At 35.3% G+C, this 19,258-nt stretch overlaps 2 protein-coding genes across 2 annotated transcripts; one reads left to right on the top strand and one right to left on the bottom strand.

Annotated features, from left to right (window-relative positions):
- The first annotated feature begins 4,726 nt into the window (after nucleotides 1-4,726).
- Nucleotides 4,727-5,589, top strand: LOC129248029 (uncharacterized). Its single transcript, XM_054887436.1, has one exon. The coding sequence runs from the start codon at nucleotides 4,847-4,849 to the stop codon at nucleotides 5,399-5,401; it is 555 nt and encodes a 184-aa protein (XP_054743411.1). The 5' UTR covers nucleotides 4,727-4,846; the 3' UTR covers nucleotides 5,402-5,589.
- A 2,061-nt stretch (nucleotides 5,590-7,650) lies between these two features.
- Nucleotides 7,651-16,386, bottom strand: LOC129247706 (uncharacterized). Its single transcript, XM_054886960.1, has 3 exons — nucleotides 16,146-16,386; nucleotides 9,814-10,104; nucleotides 7,651-9,728 (listed from the first exon to the last, which is right to left on the bottom strand). The coding sequence occupies exons 1-3, from the start codon at nucleotides 16,152-16,154 to the stop codon at nucleotides 8,511-8,513; spliced, it is 1,518 nt and encodes a 505-aa protein (XP_054742935.1). The 5' UTR covers nucleotides 16,155-16,386; the 3' UTR covers nucleotides 7,651-8,510.
- Nucleotides 16,387-19,258: the final 2,872 nt, after the last annotated feature.

Genomic DNA, 19,258 nt, shown 5'->3' with positions numbered 1-19,258 from the left:
AGAAGCATGACCGGGCAGTCCCCATGACTTTCTTTTCTTTGGATTGCTGTAATGAATCCATTTTTTATCACCCATTACGATGCGATGAAGAAAACCATTCCCTTTTTGCCGCTGGAGCAGTTGTTCGAAGACGACACAGCGAAAAACGACGTTTAACATCCCTCGGTTTTAACTCATAGGGAACCCAAGTCCCCTATTTCTGAATCATTCCCAAAGCATACAATCGCTTGGAAATGGATTGGTGGGTAACTCCTAATACTGAAGCAAGAACTTCGTGCCTTTGACACGGATCCTCATTGAGCAGTTTGTTTACGATATGTCTAAGCTTGGTTTATGATGTTTAGGTTATGTTAAAATCGACTAGCGCACACTGCTAGCGGCATCTATTGCAAACAGCGGGAACTTAGTTGCGCACCATATTACTAATTAATTTAGAATCGCATCACTTAGGTGTACGGGTCTCCGTCTTGAGAAAGCTGCATTGTCTCAAATAATGTGAAATAATGCAAAAACGGCAGACACTTGATTCTATTAATTCTAGTTCCCTGAAATGGTAACGGAGACTACAATGGCCCCTGCAGTATCCAGTTCGAAAGCCCTCTCTGTCGAGATTTAATTAGCTATTTGATGTATAAACTGTTTAGTCTTCCTCCGTCCTGTACTCTCCATTTTCTGTTTTTTGAATTACACATGGAAAAATTTGGCAGGGAAATGTTTTGTTTGTGAAAGAAAGACAGACGGAGATGGTAGAGGTGATTTTGCCTCACGTACTGTCGACACGCTTTGTTTTGCTTATACGTATTTTCCATCTTAAAGTTGGCTGCAAAACAATTTTCGACAATTGCTTCATTCGTTTTCTTATTTAGTGTGAGAAAGTTCTGAGTTCTGTGTTTTTGTTTCAAACCATATGGAAGAAATAAACAGTGACAAACATCAGAACGCTGCGTGGGAAATACAGGATGATTATTTCTAGTAAAGTGGGTATAATTGAAGGGGACAGATACCTATAAATGGCTATATTTTCTCTGATTTTCATTAAAATTATTTAAAATGAAGAAGTCAATATATTTTTTTCAAAATTGGCATACAGTTTATTTATACATTAAAATAATATAAATTTTTTTTATTTATTTGAGGTCCCCAATTCTTCCAGGAAGGTCGTAACGGGGATTTTCAATTGGTGGGCATTGTAGCATCCGCGTCAGTGACCTGAATACAAAAAATCAAACATTTTTTTGTTTATTAATGTCATAATTTCTATATGAATTAAACAAAAATGAAAAAAAAATCGCGGAATAAAATGCTTAAATAATATGAATTTAAGGGCGAATTTTCCTACTATCTTTGCTTCGAAAAAATTATTTTTTAGAAAAATTTTCGAAATTGTAAATTCACATAGAAAGCAATATCATAAAAATTATGTGCTCAAAATTTCAAGGAGATCGGTCAATAACTTTTCGAGGTATTGTGTACGCCAATTCGAAAAAATAAAATTTTGAGAAAAACGCGTCTAAAGTTTGAATACATGAAAATTCCTCTCCCAGGGCTCGAACGCAAAGAATAGAGTCGATATATAATATAAGAAATACTTAAATTTACGTTCTAAAAATTTTTTTATGTTAACATTTTTTTTCAAAATTTGACAGGTATCTGTCCCCTTAAAAAAACTTATGGACATGTTGAATTAGAATTTTTTTTATTTCAAGTTAATTTCAAGTTAAGTAATTATACAATATTTGATTTTTTTTTAATTTATTTTTTAGTACAAGTACAAAAATTTATACATATTTGTAAATAAAAAAAGTTATTTATTATTTAACCAATTCAGTTTGCTTTCTTCATTGAAATATTTAAGAAACTGTTGACGAACGTTCTCCCCTTTACTTGTTCGTGGATTGTAGAATATATCCGAAGCAGAAGATGGTAAAGAAGTAAACGTCAAATGCAAAAAAAGTTGCCCAAAACAATTTTGCCAGTGTGACCGCGAATGAAACATCAAAAGAGAATTTCCAGTGTCTCCTTTCCAGATGTCTCTGTGTGTAAATCGGCACTTAGTTGCCTTTCCAGGCTTTGATAAATTTCTTTCTGTGAGACCTAAACTCATTGGAAATTCCTGTACGAAGGTAAGTCTACATAAATGTCTCTATAGAGATTACAAAAGGATTTTGGGCAAACGAAATTTGGAGCTTTTAATATGCAATCTGTACTTTTAAAAGATCAACGAGAAATTAAATTTCGAAAAACTAAAGAAAAAAATTCAATTTAGATGTTTGCTGGTGTAGCTAAATTAAGAATATTTGTTATAATGTCTTAAAATATAAGGATACCAGTATTTAGCCAAGTGTATGTTTTTAGATTTTGGAAGCCTTTTGGATTTTATAATATTGGCTAAGTATACTAAAAAAATATATTCGGTTTAGTTACAAAATCTGATGTTCCAATCGCACACAGAATTTCGTCTAGTCTGCAAGCGAAGAATTATTCGAAGTATGTGACTACCATTTCGAAGTGCGTAGGTTCGAATTTCCGTACACGAAACACCAAAAGGAAGACAAAGTTTTATCTAATAGCGGTCGTCCCTCCGCAGGCAATGGCAAACCTCCGAGTGTACTTCTGCCATGAAAAAGCTCCTCATTTGGTATAATAATTAAATTGTTAGATCATATCTGTGGTCGATTGTCATAGTAGCTTAAGTCGACTTAGGAGCCAAATGAAATGTTTTTCTCAGTGGCATTCTAAATATGTACTACTTCTTTTTTGTAGCATCACAGTCCTTGGTGAACCATCGCTTCATTCACAACCTTTCGCCATTTGTCTCTATCTACCCCACGTTTAGCGATTCACGGTCAACTCCACGTCTTCGAGCCATCTCTTTCTGAGGCGTCCTCTTCTTTGGCCTCTAACATGGTGTAATTCAGCTGCCTTTCGAGTTGTTCTCTCCTTTGGCATTCTAAACACTTGGCCGAGCCATCTTATCCTCTGAGATTTTATAAATCTTCCCACAGTTTCGTGTTTTGCTAATAGTTCCAGCTCATAATTATATCTATGTAATTCGATGGGTACCGTCTTGTAGTCTTACAGGTCCATCTATTTTTCGCAATATTCTTCCTTCAAATGCCATTAGCTGATTAGTGCCAGTAATTTTTAGCGTCCATAGTTCGCAAGCATAGGTATGCCCGGGGCGGATGAAGGTTTTGTACGACTATGTCCTTAACTTTTGATCGGGAGATAATAATTTAGACTTAAGCAGCTTCAAATTAGAAAAGTAAGACTTCTTTGCTGTTAAAACTCTATCATTTATTGTCAATGATGTATTGTTATTGGCTGATATTTTGCTACCCAGATAGGTAAATTCTTGTACAGTCTCGAATGCATCGTCTCCGATCAGCAGGTCATCATGCCTTAAACCGTTCTCTGTGTTAATTTTTGGTCAAGTAATTCTTATTACTCTTTCTAGTTTTATAAACGCACTCTTTAATTCACTTCTACACTTCGCCATAATAAGTGAGCTGGAACGGCTTGTTGTATGTAGTCTCATTTGGATTTATTTCCATGTTTGGCGATGTATTCGTTTATGTAGTAGAGCATTTACTACTTCCGATCCATAGATTATGTGCAGCGGCGAAGTTTCATGGAGAGAAAATTTTCTCTCTGCCAAATTTTGCATTACAGTCATAGGTATATGACAAGCAGCAAGTCAAGTGTGCTAATTTTGCTGCAAAATGGTTTTAGTAGATCATAAAATTCGCCTTTTACGCTTTCCGCGCTTTCTTCAGTGGGAGTATAAACAGTGATTAAGGAGGAGTTTTGAAAGTTTCCTTTCAGTCTTAGGTAGCAAATTCTTTAATTTATTGGTGAGAAATCTATTATGAATTTTCTTGTTTTGTGGTCAACGTAGAAGCCTTAAGCTCTGTATCTGAGGCCCGCTATAGTCTATAAGGTAAATTCTCTTTCTTATCTCACAATAGTTTTTCCATCGTATTTCCTGCAGGGCATATGTGTATGATCAGTTTATACCGCGTAAGTTCATCTGCGATTTCTGCCATTTTGCTAAATACGAAACCCTACGCATAATTTTTGAATTTTCTTACTATCGTTAGTCCTTATTTAAATTTATAAAGCCTTTTAAGCCCTGGCCTTTTTATGTATATAAATTCTGTTAAGTTTTTCCTTTATTATACATTTAATAAATAATAATAACATAATAAACTTCTCAAAAAACAATTTACTTAAATTACTGTTAAGATTTTTTACTTGAGCAGGCTAGCACAAAAATTCAGCAATGGTGGCTACGTACAACCAGAGAATAGTAATGTCCAACTACCCTTTCGACCATAGATATAATATTCCTATAATGTAATAATATACGATGTGGCAGCTCAGTTAGCACCGACCCACACCGGCAGCGTACAATTCGCTTACGGTTTTTGCGTTGGATAAAATCAGGAAGCGACGGCAAAGTAATTCCGGAACTGCTTTAACGACACTTCTTGTGCTGCATTATTGTTAGTTAAGCAGTGCGCCATAATATAATAATTTCAGATTTCTAATTCAAGGAGACGGCTTGCAATTTTTATATGCACTCATTGGACCAATACTAACAATATAAATTATTTATAATAAAATATGAGAACCCATGATTCAATAATAAATAATAATTGAATCATGTTGAAAACCTACTTCCCATAGTTTTTTTTCGAAATTGTGTAGGTTTCCTTCATTATGCCAAAAACTTTTAATCATATTTTTGATTAAATCACCGAAAAATATTGAAAATTTCTTGATAATTTTTGAAAATTTTTAAATTAGTGGAAATTGGAAAAACAAAATATATGTAAATATTAAAATGATGTGCCGCACTTCAAAGTTTGCAAATTTTTCGCAAAGTGTTCTAAGAAATCTACCTTTGAATCCGACTCAACTGAAACGCTATGTAGCGGACAAATGTTGTCCCTCAGGAACGTCCCAAACTGCAGAGCCAAACTCATCTTCTCCATTTAAAAACGACGCATTCACCCCACCCGACTTCCTGCCAGTCACTGCCTACAAAGCACTTAGCGATCCTAAAGAGGTTCTTGGTCCAGGGGCACATAAATGCAAAGCCTACAAGAATCCCGAGTACTATGCCTATCATCGTTTCTCGTTTTACGAACTGCAGAGGGCCACATTGGATAATGCCAAATGCGCGGAGGGTGGGGTGCTGTACGCAGCCGAACGTGTTGAGGACGATTGTCTGGAAGGTGGTAGTGCGGGCGCGGGTGCGCCCAAAGATGCCGCTAAGGAGGCAAAAGAGTGCAAGGAGAATAATGAAGAAATGCAGAAGTCGAAAGATAATACCGGCGGTGAAAAGAAAGCGGCAGACGATACGGCAGAAAAAAATGATGAGAACTGTGAGAATTGAGGTTAAGATGAAGTTTGGGCGAGCGAAATGTAATATTTTCTAATCTTTTTGTACGCTGCTCTTTATATAACTATATAATGTTAAATTTGTGTAAGTGGATGTGTAAGTTTATGTTTCTTTTTAATTTTTATAAATTAATTTGGTAGACTGATTTGTGGGAAATAAATTCCATTGATGGCTACACCTGCTGTGCTTGGTTTTGAGTTTTTATGCTGCGCTCGGCTAGAAAGATAGAGATAAAGATAAAGGTGGAGATGGTAGAGATAGAAGTGTGTATTAAAATCAGCTCTCAAAGCGGCAGTAAAAGCTAGTAAACGAGAATGTTTTAAGAAGCTGAGGGCGGCGCAGAAGAGCACTCATGGAGAAAAGCATATAAGGTGGCGATGAAGATAGTTAAAGGTCCGAGAGCAGCACAACCAGTATTCCCGACGTTCATGGACCGGTCGTTGCCACACACAATGGCCATAGGCTTTCGATGCCTTCCTCCTACTAAAAAAAAGAGAGATGGAAATAGTGGTAGAGATAAATATGGACATAGAGATAGGGATAGGGATAGAGATAGGGATAGAGATAGAGATAGAGACGGAGATAGAAATAGAGATGGAGATAGAGGTAGGGATAGGGATAGGGATAGGGATAGAGACAGGGACAGAGATAGAGATTGAGATAGAAATAGAGATGGAGATAGGGATAAAGATAGAGATAGAAATGGAGATAGGGATAAAGATAGAAATAGAAATAGGAGAAATGGAGATAGGGATAGAGAAAGAGATAGAGATGGAGATAGGGATAAAGATAGAGATAGAAATAGTGTTAGAGATAGGGATAGAGATAGAGATAGCAATAGAAATAGAGATAGCGGTAGAGATAGAGATAGAGATAGCGGTAGAGGTAGAGATGGAGATAGCGATAGAGATAGAGATAGAGATAGAGATAGAGATAGAGATAGAGGTAGGGATAGGGATAGAAATAGAGATAGGGATAAAGATAGAGATAGAAATAGTGTTAGAGATAGGGATAGAGATAGAGATAGCAATAGATATAGACATAGAGATAGGGATAGGGATAGAGATAGAAATAGAGATGGATATAGGGATAAAGATAGAGATAGGAATAGAGATAGAGATAGAGATAGAGATAGGGATAGATATAGAGATAGCAATAGAGATAGAGCTAGAGATAGCGATAGAGATAGAGGTAGGGATAGGGATAGAGACAGGGACAGAGATAGAGATTGAGATAGAAATAGAGATGGAGATAGGGATAAAGATAGAGATAGAAATGGAGATAGGGATAAAGATAGAAATAGAAATAGGAGAAATGGAGATAGGGATAGAGAAAGAGATAGAAATAGAGATAGAGATGGAGATAGGGATAAAGATAGAGATAGAAATAGTGTTAGAGATAGGGATAGAGATAGAGATAGCAATAGAAATAGAGATAGCGGTAGAGATAGAGATAGAGATAGCGGTAGAGGTAGAGATGGAGATAGCGATAGAGATAGAGATAGAGATAGAGGTAGGGATAGGGATAGAGATAGAGATAGAGATAAAGATAGAGATAGAGATAAAGAAAGATAAGGATTAAGACTAAGAGGGAGATAAAGACAAAGAAAAGGATATAAATGGAGACTAACGTTGATATAGAGATAAGAAGACCAAGATGCAGATGAAACTGAAATTGAATACATACTTAGTTTAGGTAAAACACTTCAGTACTTTTTTTTAGGATACTAACCTAAAATAGTGGAGATAAAATTTCGTCTAATTTTATTTTGAAGCCACATTCAGAACTGGCAGTGCTTCAAGCGGTTTGTCAATTGGTAACTTTGAAAGCTTCTGAAATAAAATTATTTAAAATAATATCATTACTATCTGGCCACCCTGTATTTGTGACTAAATTCCTCCTTAGTTTTTACGTTTAATTCCAGTTCACAAGAAACAAAACAGTATTAAGTTTTTGTTGCTGCAAACTTATCAAATATTAAGTCATTTATTTATTTAGTAATTTTTTTTTTTGGTTTTTTGTTGTATGCCATGTAAAAATTGCAAGTTGCACTTAAAGTCTAAATTCTTAAAATGTGAGAACATGTTGAATATATAAAAATGCATAATTAATCAATTGAAATATTTGTTAGTAAAAATATGTTTTAATTGAAAACTGGTTAGTAAGTAAAAATTATGCAATATAAAGAACAAAGTGTTAAAAATATTTTAAAAACATTACAAAATATGAATATAAAACAGGTAACAGAAGACAACGAGATAAAACAAACTTCATACAATTAGTATAAGTCAACTAAAAAAGCAAATAAATTCTGCTTCTAAAATATTGCAAAGCTAGATAATAAAGTTAGTTTGAATCACAAAGTAAAATGAGTAGTTGCAGTTATTTAAATATCCAAGAAGTATTTGCGTTAATTACATTTATATTTGTGCTCTTCTCGCTCTCATCGCTCTCAGCATTCTCAGTTCTCTGTGCACGTTCTTGTCTCGTATTCACGTTTGTGTGTTCTTGTAAAAAGCGTAGTGGAAGCATTTGTTAGTGGTGGCTTGGTAAGTATGTAGCGCGCGCGCCCTAGGGTATGCAGCGTAAGCAAAAAGCGACAGTTAAAGTTCTCCCAAAACCCAGTTAGATACATGAATATAAAAGCTCAATTCAACTAGATAAAAAGTTCGCTACCGCAAGTGGGTTAGTAAATTAATGCTATTGAGAAAAAGGAAAAAATAAAGGAAAACTAATAGCTAAAGCTAAAATCTATGTTATTGCCATTTCTGGTGGCGTTGTTGTCATCTCATAGTCCGTTGTGCGTTAGCTGGGGTCTGTTGCCAAATCGTTACTGACTGTTGATCACACTAAACTCCTGAATACTTTCCGCGAATACTTGAATACAGCTCATTGCTCTCAGCTTCATCTTTCACTTCTCCCCGCTACAAATTTTTTCATTTTTTCTAAATTCATTTTTTATGGTATTAACTATTCTACTCATTCGTTTGCATTTTCGTCCTACTCTCCGCATACCTACGTTGAAATTTAAATATTTTTTTTTTCGTGTTTCGTTTGATGTAATAATTGAATGTGCTTGTTGTTATTGTCTTATTATTGTCGTTTACCATGTGGACTTGCCACTTGCGCTGCCGCTCGACCCACTGCCGCTGCTTGAGAAAAGTGTTTGCAATCGTCGATTTGACGTCCTTAGTCCGCTGCGCAGACCACTATCATCGCGGCTGTTGCCCCGCTCATCGGAGCCGCTGCTACTGCCATCGAAGCTGCTAAGTCCACTGCTGCCGCTACCGCCGCGTCCTTTGATACTGCCACTGGCGCTACTGCCACCAAGCAGCCTCAAGCTGCTGCGCGTCAATGTATCATCGCCGTCGTTATCCAGCTGGTTGAGCAGCTGTTCGGTGGCACTCAAGCGTCCGGCGTCCCCACGGAGCGAAATACTGCTGCTGCGTCCACTATTGCCGCCGGCGTTGGTGATTTTCGTAGAGATGACGCTGCGCATGCCCGTCGTGCCAGTGCTGCCGTCCAACAAAAGCGGCGAGTGTATGACCTGGGCCTGCACCGTGGCGCTAGCCGGTTGGGTGATGACGATTTGCGGGAGCGTAGTGCGTTCGATCATCTGCCGTTGGGTGCCATCGCGCAGCTCTTTCAGGGTGGTAATGTCGCGTTGCTGTGCATACACGCTGCCGCTGGGTGTGCGCGTAAGGATGGTGGGCGGGTGCGAGACAACTGTGGCGTGCACACTATGCCCCAGCGTGCGTGAGGGCAGAGACTGCGAAATCAGTAGCGCTTGCTCGTTGGTTAGACGCTCCTGAGATTGCTGAATTTGTGAACGCAGCTGTTGTTGTTGCTGTTGGCGTTGTTGTTGCTGCTGCTGCAATTGTGCCAATTGTTCCTGCTGTTCCTGCTGCTGTTGCTGTTGTTGCTTGTACTGCTGCTGAAACTGCTCCATCAGTTGCTGGGCCTGAGAGCGCGCCTGGGCCTCCGCTTGAATGCGCGCCTGCAATTCAGCATCGCTTTGTACCTGAGCCATGGCTTCGGCGTGGGCCTTGGCTTGCGCCTGCAGTTGAGCCTCGGCGAGCGCTTGTGCTTCGGCATAGGAGGCGGCCTGTGCTTGCGCTTCGGCGATGGCTTGTGCCTGAATTTGCGATTGTATGGTTTCGAAGCTGTTGTAGCGCGATGAGGAAGCGCTGGCCGAGGCAGAGGCGGAGGCGCGAGAACGTTCGTCAACGAGCTGCTTAGATACAACGGCATTAAATCCATTGATGTCGTCAGCGGTGTACTCCACAACACGGCGAGTGCCATCGGGTTCAACGAGCGAGTACTGTGCGGAGAAGAGTGAGGAAATATTTAAATTAAATTAATTACCCTTTAAAATATTCATGAACATTTTGCGCCATACGACTTACCTGTCCCTGCACTAGATCGCCATCACGCTTCTCCTCCTGCTGCTTTTCGTCACCGGTCAATGTATCGCGCACATCGTAGGCGAAACTGTACTGCGGATGGCTGTCGTAGTCCTCGGACGAGTCAGTGGTGGTGTCGGTTTGCTCTGACGATTGCTGGTCCTGTTGCTGTTGTTGGGTAAGTGATGATTTCTGTTGCTGTTGCAGTTGCGAGAAATCGATCGCTTGCAGGTGGGAGAAGGAGGCGCGCACAACATTGCACGACAACAAACAGACACAGAGTACATAGTAAAACTGTAAGAGAAGAACACAGCAACAAAACAGTGTTAATTTTGCATAAAAGTGACAAGTTAACACTCGCACAAATACATGCACACACATACATTTGTATATATTTGTCAACAGATGCGCCCTGGATGGCTGATACATTGTCCAACCAAAAAATATTTGGTTATTCCACTTCGCTCTATATTTGGTTGCTGTTCTAAATTTTTTGTTGCATGCAACATTCTGCTCTTAAAGCACATTGGCCCTTTTTATGGACGTTATTTTGCCATGGCACAACACTTCAGGGAAATTAGCAACTGTAATTCTGATGGCTCTTATGCAGAGTGCAAATAAGTGAGTTGCTAAAAGGGAAAGCTTAATGAAATCGTAAATATTTTACAGCCAAACTGGCAGCATTTCGCATACATATGAAGAATTGCATTTGTTTTTAATTCCATACCCAAGTAACAAGGAATATGGGAATACCCTCTAGGGAAAATCTAAACATTTCTAGTTCGCATCAAGTGTTACGAATATTTCGGCAATGCCAAATTGATTTAGGAATCTCGTCAATGAAAATCAACAATAATAACAAACATTAGGATGATCATAAAAAATATTATTTAAAATTTATTTCTGAATTTTTTAACAAGTTTTTAAAAATAAGACACCTGAACATTTGTGGAGAGGAAGTTTATTCGCATTAGGGTGGTCTAAAACGAAAATGTTTTTAATTTTTTTTTTCGAATTTTTTTTTTTATTTTTAAAAACGTTTTGTTTTTTGTTTTTAAATTTTCTTAACACTTTTCAAGTCTCTTTTTTTACAAATTAGACATCTGGACATTTATGAAGGGACATATAATTCGAATCAAGTGAAACGAAATTTTCAGTAATGTCAAATCCAATTCGTCAGTGAAAAAGCAATAAAAATAAAATTGTGTATATGCACATATATATATATATTATATATTCATTAGGATGGTACAAAAAAAAATTATATAATTTTTTAATTTTTTTTACTCCTTTTTTTTAAATTAAGACACCTGAACATTTGTGAAGAGAAATTTAATTCGCATTAGGGTGGTCTAAAAATATATTATTAATTTTTTAAGACTTTTTTTATTTTTAAAATATTTGTAACATTTTTTAAAACTTTTGTTTTACACCTGAGCATTTTTAAAGGGAAATTTAATTCGCATCAAGTGTTACAAAATTTTCAGCAATGTCAAATTCAATTTGTCAGTGAAATAGTAGCAAAAATAAAATCTTGTATGTGGACATGCATATATATTAGGGTGGTACAAAACAAAAATATTATATACATTTTTTTAATATGTTTTACACTATTTTAAAAATAATGTTTTTTTTTACAAATTAGTCACCTGAACATTTGTGAAGAGAAATTTAGTTCCCATTAGGGTGGTAAAAAAACAACTTTGTTTCTTTTTTTTCAAATTTTTTTTTTCCAAATTAGACCCCTGAACATTTGTGGAGATAAATTAAAGGAGGAGATTAAAGAGTATTAGTCTGTAAAAAATTGTGTCTTGTTTTTTATTTTTTTGTTTTCAGGTTGCGTCTGTAAGAGTCACTGTTTAATAGAACGTCAAAAGGCGTCAAAATAAAAAATCAAATTTTTAGGGGGTAGCATCAAGTTTCTTCCTTCGGACCCTCCATTGAACCACCATTTGAACTACTAAAATATTTAAAATAGAGTACATAATATTTTCGGTCCTAATCCACCGCTGGGAGAGCTATTTTTATTATGGCTAACGACTTGAGCTTCCAAGTAGCTTCCTGAAACTTAATTTTCTATCGATTTATGAATATAACCTTTTAAAAAAGATCCTTGAACAGGACGAAAAAAGGTCAGACTCGGGTGTCCAACCGAAGGTTTTAAAAAGGGTGTCCAACGAAGGATTAAAGAACTTACACGGACCTTATCTTCCTAGTTGTGATAAGTGTTTCTGGATAGCCAAAAGCTGTGAGCTTCGTCCGAGTAATCGATTGTTTCGATTGCGTGTATTGTAGTCGAAAGTTTGAGTTTGCTTAACGAGAAGTAACAACTATCTGAAGCATATACTACCATCTTCTTTATTTTGATGTCTAATGCCCGCAGTGGGTTTTAAACACAGGATTCTGTGCAGCTACGCAGATTTTCATCGATTGAGATTTCCAAACTCGCTTATCTATTTTTTTCTCACTTGTTTTTTTTAATTTCCAATCTTGGTATTTTTCGTTGATTTTTCGAACTAAGCCCTATAGAAATGTCAAACAAGAAGGCTTATGCCTAAAATAAGAATAGCGAGAAAGCAATCGAAAAAAAGGTTGGTACCACTAATTTTTAGTTGTGTATTTGATAAACAAATAAATAAATAAATACCCACACTGGAATGCTTTGGTTAGATGTTATCGGATCTGACTAAATTCTATGCACTGCAATGATAAAATTTTTATTTTCATCTCTTTCGAATTATCTTTAATAACTTATCCTTTCAAATTTTCAATATTTTTGGCGGTCTAGTAAAAATTCTCGAAACTGGCAAACTAGTACAAAAGATCACAAAAGTGTACTAGTTCAGAGCTAGTTGCAGTGTAATGCTCTCTTTATGCACTCAATTTACAACATAGTCGTTCAAATGTGTAGTTGATTGTGGACGAGAATACAATCGCAATGCTTTGCGTGAGCTAAAAAATTCCCAGAACTGAAAAAGATTTACTGCGCTTTTGAGGGAATTTAATGGCAATTAAATGGAATTTCGTTCTCTAGCATGAAACAGTGATTTTGTATTGTTTTTAGTACTGCGGGCGTACAATGAAAACTAAATGTTCGAAAAATTGTGAGGGTTACTTGGGAATTTCGAGGAAAACGTCGCATGGCAAGCATGCAAAGGGAGTTATTACGAGGAACTCGTACTTTTGGAAACTGAAAACAAAAGCAAGTGTTTGGTTGCCTAAGAGAGTGAAAATTGTCTAAGTGTTAAATTGTTTTAGAAAGGCGGCGCAATATGCCATGCAGTTGGTGAGACAAAGCTGACGTGTAAGACAAGGAGTTAGTTGTGTGCTCATATCCAGAGTTCGGATGGCTAAGTAAATATTGACTATTGAAATAGCATCGCAATGTGCTTTTCTTTAAGACTAGCCACTAATGGTTTGGCAGCGAATACTCAGATGAAAAAATTTACACAAAATTGGCAGTTCCGACGACCTTCACTTCTAATATGGAGAAAATTCACAATATCATGAAAAATGTATGTATATAAAAAATTCACGTATGAATCTTTTCTAGGTGTACTTTGTCCGGTCGCGACTGCTGCTTCCCCGAGGATCCCAATCTATGGCCATTCTTTTTTTACATATGTAGTTCGCGTATTCAAAAAAAGAAGTAGCTCCTATTCCTCTGTCTGAATATTAAATTTCTACAAATAAATCTCAGCGAAACGAAAACCCGGCAACCAGATTCCGACTGTGCATAAATAAATAAAAAATATTTCAATATTCATAAAACTGCATGACATTCCCATAACGTCATTATTTCTTCACTTTATTGCCCAATAATATCCCATTCAATTTATGAATATTTTTGTTTGCAACACGTTGTTGAAACATTTATTGTGGAAGTGTTGTCATAAAGTTATCAATTGGACAAATTTGTAATGACATAAATTTTGTTTTGGACAATGAAAAGAACCAAAGAAAAGAATAAACTATGCATGAAGCCATAAATAAATATCCATCAACAGATGAATCTACATATGTATGCATGTATGTGTGAATGTATGCTTGTTTCAATTTCCCCCGCCTTTCATTCAATCACAATCGATGAAGGGGTGGGTGTTTGAATGGTTGCATTGTAAAATATTTATGAAGGCGCCACATTGCAAGTTTATATTTATGCCACGGCATGCAAAAGGATGTGAAAAGCTATGATTGAATGTCCTGTGAAATGTGCCTACAATGTATGGACATTGTAAGATATGTAGAAATGTGCGGTGTCAGTGATTTATAGCCATATGTTGTGGGATAGGACCAATGGAGCAATAAAGTTGAGTGTGCAACGATGGCAATTTGCCACAACAAGGCTTGCGTGCATGCACTTTGGAAGTAGGGGGCGTTGTAGTTTTAAAGTTTTTTATTTTTAATTTTGTTACGCATTGAAGTTGACATTAAATGAAAATGAAAGCAAAATGGGAACATTTTTTTTCGTATTCGTTTTTCGAACTCAAAAAAAAAAAAAAACAAAACAAAAATAAATTAAAAATTTTATTTAACTGGAAATTAACAGCAAAAGTAACAGAAAACAAGAAACAATATTGGAATTAATTTTAATTAAAAAAATCAGTTCAAAAATTATGTCTGAATGAAAATTACGAAATAACAGGAAACAAAAAGGGAAATTAGAAAAAAATATTTGTAACTAAAAAAACAAAACAACACCCCTTGAAAAATTTGGTATTTTCTTGAATTTTAAATTTAATGAAAATTATCGAAGTGCTTGGAAAAAATATTCTAAACTTAAACTGACAATGAAAATGAAAAAATATTTTGAGCTCAAAGAAAAAAAAAACAAAAAACAAACCAAAAAAAAATTGAAAACCAGTTAAAAAATTTTGTCTTTTTTAAATTAAATTAAATTTTACATTCAATTGAATTATTTGTAAAGATATTCACAGCTTAAGCCGACAATGAAAACAAAATGGGAAAAAATATTTTTAATTAAAAAAAAAAGCTCAAAAATTTTATCTGAATGAAAATTACGAAATAAAAAGAAACAAGAAATAAAGTTGGAAAACATATTTTTAACTAAGTAAAAAATTGTGTCTTCTAGTGAATTTAAAATGGAGTGAAAATTATTGAAGTATTTGGAAAAAAATTAAAACCAGCTCTAAAATTGTGTCTTCAATTGTGTCTTGTGTATCAAGAAACAAGAGAAAATTTTAACTTAAAAAAAGATTAGTTCTAAAATTTTGTCTGAATCTAAATTACGTTATAACAGAAAACGAGAAACAAAATTGGAAAAAATATTTTTGACTAAAAAAATACAAAAAAGCCACTTTGAAAATGTTGCGTTCCTTTGAATTTAAAATTGAACGAAAAATATTTTTAACTTAAAAAAAAAATATCAAAACCAGCTCAAAAAATTTGTCTTAAATTTAAAACTGATGAAAATTACGAAATAACAGGAAGCAACAAACAAAATGTGGGAACAAAATTTTAACTCAAAAAACCAACAAAAAATGTCTTTTTAAAAATTTTGTTTTCCATTCTAATTTTACTAAAATTTTAATGAAAATGAAATTAAATGAAATACTCTCAAATGAAAAAAAAAATTTAAAATATGGAAAAAGGACTTACTAGCTACTTTCACTTCATTTACAAAAAGCTACAAAAATTTGGAAAGGTTAGGCTAAATTAAGTTAGAAGAGCGTGTTTGGAAAACCCATTCGCTCATTCGGAAACAGAATTGCCTATGGAAATTTTTCTGTGAGTGTAGGTTCACAAGTTCGGTCACCAGTCGAATAAGGGCGGAAGTGCTCCAAACTTCTCTGAAAGAGATTTCTTTAATTAATCAAGCTACCATACATCTTGAATAGGTTCAACACTTCAAACTCTTTTCTTACTAGGAAAATGCTCCGAGCCAGTACTCTACATTAGCTTCGACTGCAGTCTGGTAATCATCATTTTCGACAGAGCGCAATTGTAGGTATACATAAGCCATTGATGAAGCTTTTGTCATAGCACAGTGCCCAGTGACGGCTATTCTAGTAACTCTCATAGATGTTAGTAAATACACGCGGGCTTAAATATTTTTCGAATTGCTTATCTTTTTTCAAGCTATAAATTAAAAAAAAGTATAAAAGTCTTCAGCTTAAGTGAGCGATATTCATCACCTTTGACATTGTCATACGACGTCTAATATTCGTCTTGTAACAATGTAAAGGATGTAGCAAGCAACGCTTTTAAGCCTCCCTTTCTCCTTTTTCTTGCTTTGCAAATATTTACAAAATTTCTTCACTAAAAGCCTTGCTTTCTAGGAATTCGAAACCAAAAATGTTGCAGATTTCACGTACCCGCTTCATTATTATTCCTGCGTTCGTCGCTTTCTCCACTTGGAAATTCTCTTTTAATTGCTTAAAGTTGTTTTCAAATTAGATACAATTCTTTTATCGCTTTTTTGTTTTTGTTTTCGTTTTACTTTTACTCTTTTTAACTCAACACTTGCACAGGATGTACAAACTGCTGCAGAATCAATCTTTGGAGGCACACTATGTTGCACGTTAACTTGTCTGTCGAATGGCACTTTGTCAAAAGACGCACACCCAACTGCTGTCCAAGAATGCAATAAAACTTTTGATAGCTTCCAAGAACTCGCCACAAGCTTTTATAGTACGTCCAGTACGTCGCTTGATCGCTGGTGTGTGTCACAGTAACAAAATGTTTGCTAGATTTTGCCAAAAAAAAAAAAATGTAAAGCAAAAAGCAAAAAGATGGCGCTTACCAATCCAGTTACACATACAATGTCCGCAAAGGTCTGAGGCGCGTAACTGATATATGCAACTACGAACTTTCAAATCTTATCAAGTTAAAATTACAAATGACCTTAGAGCATTTGGCGCGGAAAAAACCGGACGTACGAATTGCAAATGTGGTTGTGTGTGTGTGTATGGCGGCGGTGATGTTTGGCGACACTCAGGCACGGCAACTACGCTCCGTTGGCTCAGGTTGAGCATCAGCCTAAGCTGCGGCTGCAACTTCTCCAACTAGCGAAAGATGTGGCGTTAAGTGACGATGTGTGATTTTTTCGGCCGCTGGCATTCACTTACTGAAGTCTCAAATTTTGTCACAAAATTCAGGTGACTGAAGGGCAACAATGCGTGGCTGTTGAAATTCTCGAAATAAATTGTTCTCAAATGTCCGCTGTTTTGTTTTGTTTGGCAAGTCTGTGCAACAAAGAGTTCGAATTGAAGCAGCTCAAATTTACTTTTCTAAGTTCTTTAATATTAGTTAAGCTTGGACTTAAAATATTTATAGTTATAAGTACTTTAGTAATAGGAAAAAATATAAGGGGGCTAGTGGAGATCGGTCTTACTTGTGGTTTGTCATGATAAGAATTGGTTGCTTGGTTTAAGTGGCGATTCGTGCAGAATCCAACTACCGCTTCCGCACCATTTTGTTGCCACATCCTCGTTACCAACTTGTTTACCAGTTATTTACATCATGACTATATACAGTCTGTGTGGTTGAGGAATCTATAAGGTTGTTTACGTCTATACCAGACAGTTGCTCAAGGCTCTCCAACAGTGGTTTGCCCAGGGTTGACATTCTCTCCTTCCATAGGGCAGGGAATTTGCAGAGGAAATGGAAAATTTCATTTCATTTCCATTTCATTTCATTTATTGCCCAAAATAATTTTAACATAGGAGTTTACGAAGTTATGATAAAGTTAGATTGTTTAGCATTATCCTAACATACATTTGTATTTATCTAGGAGTTTAAAACTTATTTTTCTTTTGATTATACAATAGGTTATGATTATTATTTGGAATGTCTTTGGGATAATTTTAAAACTTATTTATATTCTCCCAAAAAGGGCTTAAAAAGGAGATAACGTATATTAAGCTTCTATAATTTATTTGGCTATAAATTGATCAATGTTATAAACTAAATTTTCATCGTTGAAGTTGTAAGTATTGTATCGCCTATGATAATATATTGCTTTACTATTTTTATGTAACATATTATTATTTTTTAGTATTTTTAAATATGTATATTGGTGATAAATTTTTTTCTGTTAGAGGTAATGATATTTCCCTTGCCTTTGACAGATATTTGTTTATCAGTTGATTTTCTATGAATGTCAGTTTATCAACAAATCTTACTGACGATTTCATTAAGAAAAAGTGTATGCGTGATATTTTACATTTTTCATATAAACTTTTATTAGAAACTCTTTTCCGAAAAGTACCTCTTCTGTAAGGTTGGCAGTTAAGACCGCTACAAATTCTTAAAACATATCGTTCAAATCGTCTTAGTCTCTCCATTTGGTTTGACGAAATGTTGAATCATATCGGATGAGCATAAGATATGATTGGTCTAATTATTTGTTTGTAAATATTTATTTTAATGCAGTTCGATAGTCCACCCTGCCTTCTTACTAAATTACAATAGCTAAAGAACATTTTTTTTGCTTTTGTCAAAATGAAATCTACATGTCTTACAAAGGTGAATTTGCTATTCAAAATTATGCCCAAGTATTTAATTTGTTCTTTGTATTTCATGTTGAATCCATTTATTTTAATTTGAGGCTCATATTTACGAGCATTTGGATATACGTTTTTACGTATTCCTTTAACAATAGTTGTTTCGCTTTTATTGAAGTTTAGTTTTAGCTTCCATTTGTGAAAGTATGTATTTAATTCATTTAGGTATGAGTTAACGGCTTCATTAGCTTTGGTTATGCGTTGGTGAGATCCCAATATAATTATATCATCTGCGTATATGAGCACTTTAATATCGCAATTATTAATTTCTGAACTTAATGGTGGGTCAGGGAAATCAGCTAAGAAGATGTTATAGAGAATTGGCCCCAACAAAGAACCTTGTGGCCTGAGCTAACGTCTCTTGTAAAAGAATTAAATATACCTTCATTAACATAAAATGATCGCTCTTTTAAATAACTATACAACATTATGCAAAGATTTTTTTCGAAGTTGAACTTCCTGTACATTTTAAATAAGATTCCTTCCACCCAAGCAGTATCGAATGCGTTTTCCAAATCTAGACTGACTAATATCGTCGCCTGTCGTCGATTTAAATTACTACAAATAAAATCAGAGAGTAAAGTTAGTGCGTGGCATGTTGAATGATATGGCCGGAACCCAAATTGATAGTCTTTTAAGACATGTCGCTCTTCAATATGTTGTTACATTTTTTCAATCAAAAAATCTTCCAATAGTTTACTAATATTTGAAAGAAGAGATATTGGGCGGTAATTAACAAGAGAACTAAGGTCAGTGTTTGGTTTCGGAATGCATTTTATTTTTGCTGTTTTGCATTCCAGTGGGAAATAGCCTATATTAAGTGACTGATTAAAGATAATTGCTAAGAATCTCCAGAAAGTGTTTAATGTTTTCTTTAGCAAAAAGTTTGAGATACCGTCTTCCCCACAGTTTTTTTTATTATT

The sequence above is a fragment of the Anastrepha obliqua genome, chromosome 5 (assembly GCF_027943255.1).
Source record: "Anastrepha obliqua isolate idAnaObli1 chromosome 5, idAnaObli1_1.0, whole genome shotgun sequence".
Lineage (NCBI taxonomy): Eukaryota > Metazoa > Arthropoda > Insecta > Diptera > Tephritidae > Anastrepha > Anastrepha obliqua.
Note: the sequence above shows the minus strand (reverse complement) of the source record. Positions and strands in the feature narration are given on the sequence as shown.